Below are 14,242 nucleotides of genomic sequence, written 5' to 3' on the forward strand. Positions count from 1 at the left end.
TGGTATCTGCTTTGCTGAGACCCAACCAAGCCCAAAGGGGAATACGATACCAAATGACGCCTTCAGAAAGTCTTTTCTAGGTATCAGAGCTCCTCTCACATGCGACTGCATGCCATGCCTCTCAAAAACAAGTGCGCCACACCGGCGCGAAAATGAGGCTCTGCTTAAGCTTTGGGAAAGCCCCTAAGGAATAAGGTGTCTAATACAGTGCCTGCCGATATTATTATATCAAAATACCCAGATAAAATGATTCCTCAAGGCTAAATATGTGTTAATAATGAATCGATTTAGCCCAGAAACAGTCTACAGTCTTAATAAGCCCTTGTGAAGCCCTTATTTATGATCGTAATAAACATGGCTTACCGGATCCCATAGGGAAAATGACAGCTTCCAGCATTACATCGTCTTGTTAGAATGTGTCATATCTCAAGCAGCAAGAGACTGCACACTGTTCCCCCAACTGAAGTTAATTGCTCTCAACAGTCCTGTGTGGAACAGCCATGGATTTTAGTTACGGTTGCTAAAATCATTTTCCTCATACAAACAGAAATCTTCATCTCTTTTCTGTTTCTGAGTAAATAGTACATACCAGCACTATTTCAAAATAACAAACTCTTGATTGAATAATAAAAACTACAGTTAAACACTAAAAAACTCTAAGCCATCTCCGTGGAGATGTTGCCTGTACAACGGCAAAGAGAATGACTGGGGTAGGCGGAGCCTAGGAGGGATCATGTGACCAGCTTTGCTGGGCTCTTTGCCATTTCCTGTTGGGGAAGAGAATATCCCACAAGTAAGGATGACGCCGTGGACCGGACACACCTATGTTGGAGAAAAATTGTTTATCTTCTATGATAATAGCAGCATTTCTTTCTTAAAAGGACACTGCAGTGCAAAAAGTGACATGCTCTAACTTAAGGGATGGCCTACTACTGTACTAGTTTTTGCAGCTCCCTTGGGAAAAAGCATAACTGAGAATGTGTGCTATAGATTTGTAGCCCCAGGGAAGATAGAAATAGAAATGTGTGCTTGTGGGGTCAGCAGATTATTATACTTTATTTGTGAAGCACCAACATACACCACACCGCTGTCCACGGTACATTTCATTTAAATAAAACTAGGCTTTAAAAAAAAAAAAAACAAGACAAAATTTGACTAACACATACAGGAGGAATTAAGGGCCCTATTCCATATATACAATCTAGAACACTGGGAAGGTGAGAAACAGGAAGTGAGGACTGCAAGGATGAGAATGATGTTAATACAGAATTAGAGGAGTACAATTATTACGTAAATAGAATTAATCTGTTACTGAGTTGGGTGGGAGGCTTCTCTGAACAAAAATATCTTTAGGGAGCATTTAAAAGAAGGCTGATTAGAGGAAAGTCTGACAGCACAATAGAGTGTGTTCCAGAGGGTAGGTGCTGCACGACAGAAGTCCTGCAGTCTAGCATGGGAAGAGGTGATAATCGAAAATGCAAGGAGCAGGTCATTGTTGGAGCTTAGTGGGCAGGCTGGAGTATATTTGTTGATTAGCGAGGTAAGGTAGTAGGGAGCATCGTTGGTAAGGGATTTGTTGGTCAGGGTGAGAATTTTGAATTTAATTTTGCTGTGAATATGGAGCCAATGAAGAGACTTGCAGTGAGATTCAGCAGATACAGAGCAGATAGAGGGTACCCTGTCTATGTCTGGCCCTGTAACACGACTTTAGAAATAATATATATATATATATATATATATATATATATATATATATATATATATATATATATATATATATATATATATATATATATATATATATATATATATATATATATATATATATATATATATATATATATATATATATACATACATATACATTGCAAGTCTAAGGAGTATAACCCATACAAAGGGGTAAAACATTTAAAGGGACACCGAACCCAAATTTTTTCTTTCATGATTCACATAGAGCACGCAATTTTAAGCAACTTTCTAATTTACTCCTATTATCAAATTTTATTCATTCTTTTGGTATTTTTATTTGAAAAGCAAGAAAGTTTAGATGCCGGACCATTTTTTAGGAACAACCTGGGTTGTTCTTGATGATTGGTAGATAAATTCACCCACCAATAAACAAGTGCCGTCCAGGGTCCTAGCTCCTTAGCTTAGGTGCCTTCTTTTTCAAATAAAGATAGCAAGAGAACGAAGAAAAAATGATAATAGGAGTAAATTAGAACGATGCTTAAAAATTGCATGCTCTATCTGAATCACAAAAGAAAAAATTTGGGTTCAGTGTCCCTTTAAGAGTACCACTTGGGGGTTGCAGAAAACCGTGCATGTTTTTTTTGCACTACAATGTAGGTAATAATGACTGCATTTCCATTAACAACATTCATTAACAAGCACCTTGCATAAGATCCTGGCCATTGCAGTCGAACATATTTTGTCGATCCATTAGGAAAGCGCAGTTTACACCAACCAAAATGGTCTGATTCAACAGCAGTTGAACCCACAGGTAGAAACCACTGGTCTTTTATTCGACCCTAATAAAAAGGAAAGTCATTTAGAAAACAATTTCACATGGCATTGTGCACCTAAAGAAGTTGCATACAGCTAATGGTGGAATGATAGTACAATTTACATTTCACACTCTGGAAAGATTTAAAAATAATTGAATGAAAATATGACATTTACTAGAATGGCAGCAATATTAGAGATCATAGCTAAAATACTTTAAAGGGATAGTCTAGTCAAAATTAAACTTTCATGATTCAGATAGTGCAGGCAATTCTAATCAACTTTCTAGTTTACTCCTATTATCAATTTTTCTTCATTCTCTTGGTATCTTTATTTGAAAAAGCAGGAATTTAAGCTTAGGAGCCAGCACATTTATAGTTCAGCACCTGGGTAGCACTTGCTGACTGGTGGCTAAATATAGCCACCAATCAGCAAGAACTATCCAGGGCCATAGCATTTTAGTGTTAATATTACTTTGTTGCCAGAGTATATATTGGCATTTTATTATTTGTTTTATTAGTACGCTTTTATGCGCTCAAGTTTTCATGCGCTCAAGTTGTGAACACACCTGTTTGATATGGGACTTTGATACCTATCCACATTAAACGGACTTGGTCACGGTACCTTGGATCAAAGAACACAGACCCGAGGCGAACTAACAAACAGCAGTTTAGGACTGAAAGACTGCAGACTCCTGAGGACATCTAATGTATCCCGGCACCATACATACATTTTATGTGCATATGTAGTGTACCTCGGCTCTTAAGAGAGGCTTTCATTGTGAGTGAGCATTTGGCTAGTGTTATTAAACATTGTTTATGTGAACTATATTGATCTACACTGAGATCCTTTCCGGTGTGGCACTTCTGTCTTTTTGTATCTTATAGACTATCACTTTAAATAAAATTTAGATTTTTTTGTAATTCGTTTCTTACTAAAACACAAGTGAGGACACTGATAAGGAGATAATATATTGGCACTTACACATTAAAACCATCTGACTAAATGATCTTGAGCAGCCTTGGCCAAATAAGTAGAATCTTAAAAGGGACAGTAAACACCTTGTAATTATGCTTCTTTAGCCTTCTAATAGATGAACATATCAGCAGTCTGTTTTGCTGTAATTGTTATTCAATGGTCAAACTCCACCCACAAATTTCCTTATTTAGAGGAGACAATCTGGGCTTGAGTCTAGAGATGATTGCATTGCCACTGTCATTGCATTAACAAAATCTAAATTGCATGGTTACAGCAGAAATTATAGAGCAAACTGTAAATTAGGGAGAGTGATGTGGCATTTTTAGGCCACTAATTGGAGGATACATAAGTATGCGTTTCTAGGACAGTGCATGAGTGTGTACCATGTACTCGACTTTATCTCTCTTTTTAATCCTCTTGCAGGGGTTAAACACAAACTACTTAGGGCACTTTGCTGTACTTGGTTAGAGCAGTCTGGTTTTAATTTTAATTCTAATCTCCCACTGAAGTTCACTGTTAACAAATCTACATTTAAAAAACACTAACACAAGATTCTCTTTGTAATTTTACAAGCATAAGGAAATCTACCTGTTTGTGTTTGTGAAAGGAAAATCCCCAAATCATATGCAGAATCACACCATCCAAAAATGTAGCGAGCACCATATTATCAGAGTAAGCTGCAAAACTCCCTATGCCCGGAACATCAGACTTCACAATCCGTTTTGGTACAGAAGGCTTGGTGTCTTCCAAAGATTCCTGAAATTATATAGGAGTCTTAAGAGCAATTCCAGATGAAACACGTGACAAAAACAAGTAAATCCTTTATTTTTTAACCAAAGAGAAAACAACCATTACATTATTAACCTTTAAAAAAGACAAGGAGGTGAATGGTATGATGCAATGCAAAGGGCGTGAGTGTTGGTACACAGAGCATATTTACCAACCAGCGCATTTGTTATAGTAGATCTTGGCTCTCACGTAACCTTCAATATTACAATATTTCCCCCTATATCAAACATATTTAATGATCTTTTAATGAACTGACCACCCAATGTATAAGCCGACAAAATAGCAATACATTTGTGACTCAAAGTTCCAGGGAACAGGATTCCTAGATCTACAGTGAAGCAAGAAGAAAATACGTTTTTATTCATTCAACCACAAGGAGAAAGAGATGAGCCAGAAGAGTCTGTGTAAAGCAGGTTTGTATGCTCCTGTCCATCAGTTCTTACAAATCTAGTTCAGCAATCTCAAGTGATGTGAGCCAGGGTAAATTAGCAACTAAAAATCTAGTTCTGGCTCCTACAAATGTGAATTATTTTTTTTACATAATTTTCCAATGCAAAAATCATTCCCTGTCTCTATGCCTGGCTACTTAGTATTCTGGATCATACCTTAACTTTCAATACTTGTCAACCTCTGATATAGTATGGTATTATTAATATTATGGAAACGCCTGCTTAGCCTATTCACACCCATGTATAATATATATATATATATATATATATATATATACACACACATATATATATATATATATATATATATACATACATACATACATACATATATATACACACACACACATATATATATATACACACATATATATATATATATATATATATATATATATATATATATATATATATATATATATATATATATATATATATATATATATATATACACACACACATACATACACATATACATACCAAAATTTATGCTTACCTGATAAATTTCTTTCTTTTGCGATGTACTGAGTCCACGGATTCATCCTAACTTGTGGGATATTGTCCTTCCTGACAGGAAGTAGCAAAGAGAGCACCACAGCAGAGCTGTCTATATAGCTCCCCCCTTAACTCCACCCCCCAGTCATTCGACCGAAGGCCAAGGAAGAAAAGGAGAAACTATAAGGTGCAGAGGTGACTGAAGTTTACATAAAAAATACTATCTGTCTTGAATAGACAGGGCAGGCCGTGGACTCGGTACATCGCAAAAGAAAGAAATTTATCAGGTAAGCATAAATTTTGTTTTCTTTTGCAAGATGTACAGAGTCCACGGATTCATCCTAACTTGTGGGATACCAAAACCAAAGCATTAGGACACGGATGAATGGAGGGACAAGACAGGAACCTAAACGGAAGGCACCACTGCTTGCAAAACCTTTCTCCCAAAAAGAGCCTCCGAAGAAGCAAAAGTATCAAATTTGTAAAATTTGGAAAAGGTATGAAGCGAAGACCAAGTCGCAGCCTTACAAATCTGTTCAACAGAAGCATAATTTTTAAAAGCCCATGTGGAAGCCACCGCTCTAGTGGAGTGAGCTGTAATTCTTTCAGGAGGCCACTGTCTCATAAGCCAAACGGATGATGCTTTTCAGCCAAAAGGAAAGAGGTAGCCGTAGCCTTTTGACCTCTACGCTTTCCAGCATAGACAACAAACAAAGAAGCTGATTGGTGAAAATCTTTGGTTGCCTGCAAATAATACTTCAAGGCACGAACCACGGCCAAGTTGTGCAACAGACGTTCCTTCTTAGAAGAAGGATTAGGACACAGAGAAGGAACAACAATTTCCCGATTGATATTCCTGTTAGAAACAACCTTAGGGAGGAACCCAGGTTTGGTACGCAAAACCACCTTATCAACATGGAAAACAAGATAAGGCGAGTCACATTGTAATGCAGATAGTTCAGAAACTCTTCGAGCTGAAGAGATAGCAACTAGAAACAGAACTTTCCAAAATAGAAGCTTAATATCTATGGAATGCATGGGTTCAACGGAACCCCCTGAAGAACTTTAAGAACTAAATTTAGACTCCATGGCGGAGCAACAGGTTTAAACACAGGCTTAATTCTAACTAAAGCCTGACAAAAAACCCGAACGTCTGGGACATCTGCCAGACGCTTGTGCAACAGAATAGATAAAGCAGATATCTGTCCCTTTAAAGGAACTAGCGGACAATCCTTTCTCCGATCCTTCTTGGAGAAAAGACAAAATCCTAGGAATCCTGATCTTACTCCATGAGTAGCCTTTGGATTCGCACCAAAAAAGATATTTACGCCATATCTTATGATAGATCTTCCTGGTTTCGAGCCTGAATCAAGGTATCTATGACCGACTCAGAGAAAGCCCGCTTTGATAAAATCAAGCGTTCAATCTCCAAGCAGTCAGTTGCAGAGAAATTAGATTTGGATGCTTGAATGGACCTTGAATCAAAAGGTCCCGTCTCAGTGGCAGAGATGACATATCCACCAGGTCTGCATACCAAGTCCTGCGTGGCCACGCAGGCGCTATCAAAATCACTGAAGCTCTCTCCTGTTTGATTCTGGCAATCAGACGCGGAAGGAAAGGGAATGGTGGAAACACATAAGCCAGGTTGAACGACCAGGGTACTGCTAGAGCATCTATCAGTACTGCCTGAGGATCCCTTGACCTGGATCCGTAACAAGGAAGTTTGGCGTTCTGACGAGACGCCATCAGATCCAATTCTGGTGTGACCCATAGCTGAACCAGTTGAGCAAACACCTCCGGATGGAGCTCCCACTCCTCCGGATGAAAAGTCTGACGACTTAGAAAATCTGCCTCCCAGTTCTCCACCCCTGGGATATAGATCGCTGATAGATGGCAAGAGTGAGCCTCTGCCCATCGGATTATCCTGGAAACTGCTATCATCGCCAAGGAACTCCTTGTTCCCCCCTGATGATTGATATAAGCTACAGTCGTGATGTTGTCCGACTGAAACCTGATGAATCCGGCCGAAGCCAGCTGAGGCCACGCCGGAAGAGCATTGAATATCGCTCTTAATTCCAGAATATTTAAAATCGGTAGGAGGGCCTCCTCCCGAGTCCACAAACCCTGTGCTTTCAGGGAATTCCAGACTGTACCCCAGCCCAGTAGGCTGGCGTCCGTCGTCACAATAACCCACGCTGGTCTGCGGAAACACATTCCCCTGGACAGGTGATCCTGTGACAACCACCAAAGAAGAGAGTCTCTGGTCTCTTGATCCAGATTTATCTGAGGAGATAAATCTGCATAATCCCCATTCCACTGTTTGAGCATGTATAGTTGCAGTGGTCTGAGATGCAAGCGAGCAAACGGAACTATGTTAATTGCCACTACCATAAGTCCGAATACCTCCATACACTGAGCTACTGACGGCCGAGTAATGGAATTAAGAGCTCGGCAGGTGGTTAAAATCTTTGATTTCCTGACCTCCGTCAGAAATATTTTCATGTCCACCGAATCTATCAGAGTTCCCAGGAATGGAACTCTTGTGAGAGGAATAAGAGAACTCTTTTTGACGTTCACCTTCCACCCATGAGATCTTAGAAAGGCCAACACTAAGTCCGTGTGAGACGTGGCAAGTTGGAAAGTCGACACTTGAATTAAGATGTCGTCTAGATAAGGCGCCACTGCTATGCCCCTCGGCCTTAGGACCGCCAGAAGGGACCCTAGCACCTTTGTGAAGATTCTTGGTGCCGTGGCCAACCCAAAGGGAAGAGCCACAAACTGGTAATGCCTGTCCAAAAAGGCAAACCTGAGGAACTGGTGATGATCTTTGTGGATAGGAATGTGTAGATACGCATCCTTTAGATCTACGGAAGTCATATATTGACCCTCCTGGATCATTGGTAAAATGGTCCGAATGGTCTCCATCTTGAAGGATGGAACTCTTAGGAATTGGTTTAGGATCTTGAGATCTAGAATTGGTCTGAAGGTTCCCTCTTTTTTGGGAACCACAAACAGATTGGAGTAGAAACCTTGCCCCTGTTCTGTTTTCGGAACTGGGCAGATCACTCCCATGGTAAAAAGGTCTTCTACACAGCGTAAGAACGCATTTCTTTGTCTGGTTTACAGACAATTGAGAAAGATGGAATCTCCCCCTTGGAGGAGAATCTTTGAAATCTAGGAGATACCCCTGGGTTACAATTTCTACGGCCCAGGAGTCCTGAACGTCTCTTGCCCAGGCCTGAGCAAAGAGAGAAAGTCTGCCCCCTACTTGATCCGGTCCCAGATCGGGAGCTACCCCTTCATGCTGTCTTAGTGGCAGCAGCAGGCTTTTTGGCCTGTTTACCCTTGTTCCAAGCCAGGTTAGGTCTCCAGGTTGGCTTGGATTGAGCAAAGTTCCCCTCTTGCTTTGCAGCAGGGGAAGAGGAAGCGGGACCACCCTTGAAGTTTCGAAAGGAACAAAAATTGTCTTATTTGACTTATCTTGAGGGAGGGCATGACTCTTCCCTCCAGTGATGTCTGAAATGATCTCTTTCAGTGCAGGCCCGAATAGGGTCTTACCTTTGAAAGGGATGGTCAAAAGCTTAGATTTAGTTGACACATCAGCTGACCAGGACTTAAGCCATAACGCTCTTCGCGCTAAAATGGCAAAACCTGAATTCTTTGCCGCTAACTTAGCAAGATGAAAAGCGGCGTCTGTAATAAAGGAATTAGCCAACTTAAGGGCCTTAATTCTGTCCAAAATATCATCGAGTGGGGTCTCCATCTGAAGAGCCTCTTCTAGAGCCTCAAACCAAAAAGCAGCTGCAGTGGTTACCGGAACAATGCATGTTATAGGTTAAAGAAGAAAACCCTGATGAACAAAAATTTTCTTTAGGAGACCCTCTAATTTTTTATCCATAGGATCAATGAAAGCACAACTGTCTTCAATAGCTATAGTTGTACGCTTAGCCAGAGTAGAAATAGCTCCCTCCACCTTAAGGACCGTCTGCCATGAGTCCTTTATGGTGTCGGAAATGGAGAACATTTTCTTAAAAACAGGAGGGAGAGTGAACGGAATACCTGGTCTATCCCACTCCTTAGTAACAATGTCCGAAATCCTCTTAGGGACCGGAAAAACCAGTGTAAACAGGAACCTCTAAATATTTGTCCATTTTACACAATTTCTCTGCAACGACAATAGGGTCACAATCATCCAGAGTAGCTAAAACCTCCCTGAGCAATAAACGGAGGTGCTCTAGCTTAAAATTTAAATGCCGTCATATCTGAATCTGTCTGAGGGAACATCTTTCCTGAATCAGAAATCTCTCCCTCAGACAGCAAATCCCTCATCCCTACCTCAGAACATTGTGAGGGAATATCGGATACGGCTACTAAAGCGTCAGAAGGCTCAGCATTTGTTCTTAACCCAGAGCTACTGTGCTTCCCTTGCAACCCTGGCAGTTTAGATAAAACCTCTGTGAGGGTAGTATTCATAACTAATTCTTTCACCTTCAAAGATATGGCTTCAGACGCACTAGAAGTACTTGGCGTCGCTTGTGCGGGTGTAACTGGTTGTGACACTTGGGGAGAAGTAGATGGCGAAACCTGATTTCCTTCTGTCTGAGAATCATTTAATGCCAAATTCTTATAAGTCAAAATATGTTGTTTGCAATTTATAGACATATCAGTACAATTGGGACACATTCTTAGAGGGGGTTCCACAATGGGTTCTAAACAAACTGAACAATGAGTTTCCTCAGTGTCAGACATGTTTAACAGGCTAGTAATGAAGCAAGCAAGCTTGGAAAACACTTTATTTAATGAAAAAAACACAATTTGCAAAAACGGCACTGTACCTTTAAGAGAAAAAAGGCATACACAAACTGCAAAACAGGTTAAAATTGCTTCAAAAATTCCGAAATTTTAACAGTGTACCCACTAAGCTTTAGAAGGATTGCACCACAAGTAAAAAAGCAATAGACCCCCAAATGAAAAAACCTGCTGTGGCCCTACCTGCCCTTAGGAAGCGATAATATGGGGTTTAAAGCTTCAATTAGTCCCTCAGAAGACTATCAGGACCTCAGGAGAAGTTGCTTGTAAATGCGCAACTGAGGCGCAAAAATAGGCCCCGTCCACCTCACTCGATGTTGCTGGGGCCTAAACAAAACTAACAAACCCTGCCTGAAAGCCATGTGGGTTATAAACAACCCCAAAGAACCCTCAAGCAAATGTCCCATAAAACAGAAAACGTTACTCCCAGACACAAAAACGTTTGTCCCAACATAAACTGAGTGCCCACAAAAAATTAACCCTTTATGCAAGCTAGTAAAAACCTCTGATAACACTAGGATTACTGCTTACCCTTCCCCTAATGGGGACACTGTCTGCCTTTCTGAGTTAACACAGTCTCTGCAGAAAATATGACTGAACATACCTCATTGCTGTAAAGCAAGAAACCGTTCCTCACACTGAAGTTTTCCTGTACTTTTCAGCTCATGTGGGAAAAGCAGTGGACCTTAGTTGCAAATGCTAAGATCATCATCCTCCAGGCAGAAATCTTCATCTATGTCCTGCCTGAGAGTAAATAGTATAACACCGGTACCATTTAAAAATAACAAACACTTGATTGAAGATAAAATAAAACTAACAGTTTAACACCTCTTCTCTTTACTCTTCCTGCTTAAAGCCAGCAAAGAGAATGACTGGGGGGTGGAGTTAAGGGGGGAGCTATATAGACAGCTCTGCTGTGGTGCTCTCTTTGCTACTTCCTGTCAGGAAGGACAATATCCCACAAGTTAGGATGAATCCGTGGTACATTCTTGCAAAAGAAATATATATATATATATATATATATATATATATATATATATATATATATATATATATATATATATATATATATATATATATATATATATATATATATATATATATATAAATAAAACATACACACACACACATATATATATATTATATATAAAACATACACACACTATATATATATATATATATATATATATATATATATATATATATATATATATATATATATATATATATATATATATATATATATTTATTTTTTTTTATTTTTATTTTTATTTTTTTTTCCAAATCAAGGACAGCACAATCTCACTCAAAAATTATTGCCAAGGTGCACTGCAGAAATAATCCCCAATTCGTCCAATGAGAGATATTTATACACACACACACATATATACATATACACACATATTTAGTCAGCCACCAATTGTGCAAGTTCTCTCACTTAAGAAGATGAGAGGCCTGTAATTTTCATCATAGGTATACCTCAACTATGAGAGACAAAATGTGGAAACAAATCCAGACAGACAATCACATTGTCTGATTTGGAAAGAATTTATTTGCAAATTATGGTGGAAAATAAGTATTTGGTCAATATCAAAAGTTCATCTCAATGCTTTGTTATATATCCTTTGTTGGCAATGACAGAGGTCAAACGTTTTCTGTAAGTCTTCACAAGGTTGTCACACACTGTTGCTGGTATGTTGGCCCATTCCTGCATGCAGATCTCCTCTAGAGCAGTGATGTTTTGGGGCTGTCGCTGGGCAACACAGACTTTCAACTCCCTCCAAAGGTTTTCTATGGGGTTGAGATCTGGAGACTGGCTAGGCCACTCCAGGACCTTGAAATGCTTCTTACGAAGCCATTACTTCGTTGACCGGGTAGTGTGTTTGGGATCATTGTCATGCTGAAAGACCCAGTCAGGTTTCATCTTCAATGCCCTTGCTGATGGGAGGTTTGCACTCAAAATCTCACAATACATGGCCCCATTCATTCTTTCATGTACACGGATCAGTCGTCCTGTTCCCTTTGCAGAGAAACAGTCCCAAAGCATGATGTTGCCACCACCATGCTTCACAGTAGGTTTGCTGTTCTTTGGTTGCAACTCAGCATTCTCTCTCCTCCAAACATGACGAGTTGTGTTTCTACCAAACAGTTCTACTTTGGTTTCATCTGACCATATGACATTCTCCCAATCCGCTTCTGGATCATCCAAATGCTCTCTAGCATACTTCAGACGGGCCCGGACATGTACTGGCTTAAGCAGGGGGACACGTCTGGCACTGCAGGATCTGAGTCCCTGGCGGCGTAGTGTGTTACTGATGGTAGCCTTTGTTACGTTGGTCCCAGCTCTCTGCAGGCCATTCACTAGGTCCCCCCGTGTGGTTCTGGGATGTTTGCTCACCGTTCTTGTGATCATTTTGACCCCACGGGGTGAGATCTTGCGTGGAGCCCCAGATCGAGGGAGATTATCAGTGGTCTTGTATGTCTTCCATTTTCTAATTATTGCTCCCACAGTTGATTTCTTCACATCAAGCTGCTTGTCTATTGCAGATTCAGTCTTCCTAGCCTGGTGCAGGGCTACAATTTTGTTTCTGGTATCCTTCGACAGCTCTTTGGTCTTCACCAAAGTGGAGTTTGGAGTGCGACTGTTTGAGGTTGTGGACAGGTGTCTTTTATACTGATAACAAGTTCAAACAGGTGCCATTAATACAGGTAATGAGTGGAGGACAGAGGAGCCTCTTAAAGAAGAAGATGATACAGGTCTGTGAGAGCCAGAAATCTTGCTTGTTTGTAGGTGACCAAATAATTTATTTGCATGTTATGGTGGAAAATAAGTATTTCCAAAATCAGACAATGTGATTGTCTGGATTTGTTTCCACATTTTGTCTCTCATAGTTGAGGTATACCTATGATGAAAATTACAGGCCTCTCATCTTCTTAAGTGGGAGAACTTGCACAATTGATGGCTGACTAAATACGTGTGTGTGTGTGTGTGTGTGTGTGTGTATATATATATATATATATTTATTTATTTTTATGGGTAAAGTCAGATATTGGGTAAAGCTAGGATTACCCAGGTAAAACGGACATTACCCAAGCGGCTGTAGGTAAAGCCCGATGTATGATCATAAAACCCCTCAGAGTGCGGAGTCACCACATCAAACATATATACGATGCACTGTAATTCCCTCATCTTTACTATCTTTTTTGCCTCGGTCTGGGGGATGAAGCCTCATTCCCAAAGGTTCACTTGGGGTGGATGCCAGAGGATCAGCGGGGAGCTTCCTTGAACCCCCCAGGCGGAGGGAAAATAAATATTGTAGATGGGGGGGATTACAGTACATCAGGCTTTACCCACAGCCGCTTGGGTAATGTCCGTTTTACCCGGGTAATCATTTCTTACTTTACCCGTAACATTTTTACATTATCAGGGGTGTGGAAATTTTTTTTTTTTTTTAAAAATAAGACTAAAGCGGAAGCCCAATCTACTTGTCCTGATTCGCAAAATAAAACACTATAAAGGCCCTGTTCAGCAAACTTTTTTTTTTAATTCAGACACAGAATGTAGTTATTCTGTAAAGCTGCTAGTAGCCACCATTACTAGACATATGACCTGGTACCAAGCTGCTAGTAGCCACCATTACTGGATATATGACCTGGTACTAAGCTGCTAGTAGCCACCATTACTGGACATATGACCTGGTGCTAAGCTGCTAGTATCCACCATTACAGGACATATGACCTGGTACTAAGCTGCTAGTAGCCACCATTACTGAACTGGTACTAAGCTGCTAGTAGCCACCATTACTGGACATATGACCTGGTACTAAGCTGCTAGTATCCACAATTACTAGACATATGACCTGGTACTAAGCTGCTAGTAGCCACCATTACTGGACATATGACCTGGTACTAAGTTGCTAGTAGCCACCATTACTAGACATATAACCATCCTGGTACTAAGTTGCTAGTATCCACCATTACTGGACATATGACCTGGTACTAAGCTACTAGTAGCCACCATTACTGGACATATGACCTGGTACTAAGCTGCTAATATCCACCATTACAGGACATATGACCTGGTACTAAGCTGCTAGTAGCCACCATTACAGAACTGGTACTAAGCTGCTAGTAGCCACCATTACTGGACATATGACCTGGTACTAAGCTGCTAGTAGCCACCATTACTGGACATATGACCTAGTACTAAGCTGCTAGTA

General features: G+C 40.2%; 1 protein-coding gene across 1 annotated transcript in view; it reads right to left on the reverse strand.

The window, feature by feature from the left end:
• The window catches only part of C2H5orf34 (chromosome 2 C5orf34 homolog), an 83,813-nt gene that overhangs the window by 36,190 nt on the left and 33,381 nt on the right, over positions 1-14,242 (reverse strand). The window contains exons 9-10 of the mRNA XM_053699682.1: positions 4,069-4,236; positions 2,392-2,528 (exon numbers count right to left, since the gene is read on the reverse strand). Coding sequence (XP_053555657.1) covers positions 2,392-2,528; positions 4,069-4,236 — 305 coding nt within the window. The remainder of the gene's footprint in view (positions 1-2,391; positions 2,529-4,068; positions 4,237-14,242) is intronic.

Source organism: Bombina bombina, chromosome 2 (assembly GCF_027579735.1).
Source record: "Bombina bombina isolate aBomBom1 chromosome 2, aBomBom1.pri, whole genome shotgun sequence".
Lineage (NCBI taxonomy): Eukaryota > Metazoa > Chordata > Amphibia > Anura > Bombinatoridae > Bombina > Bombina bombina.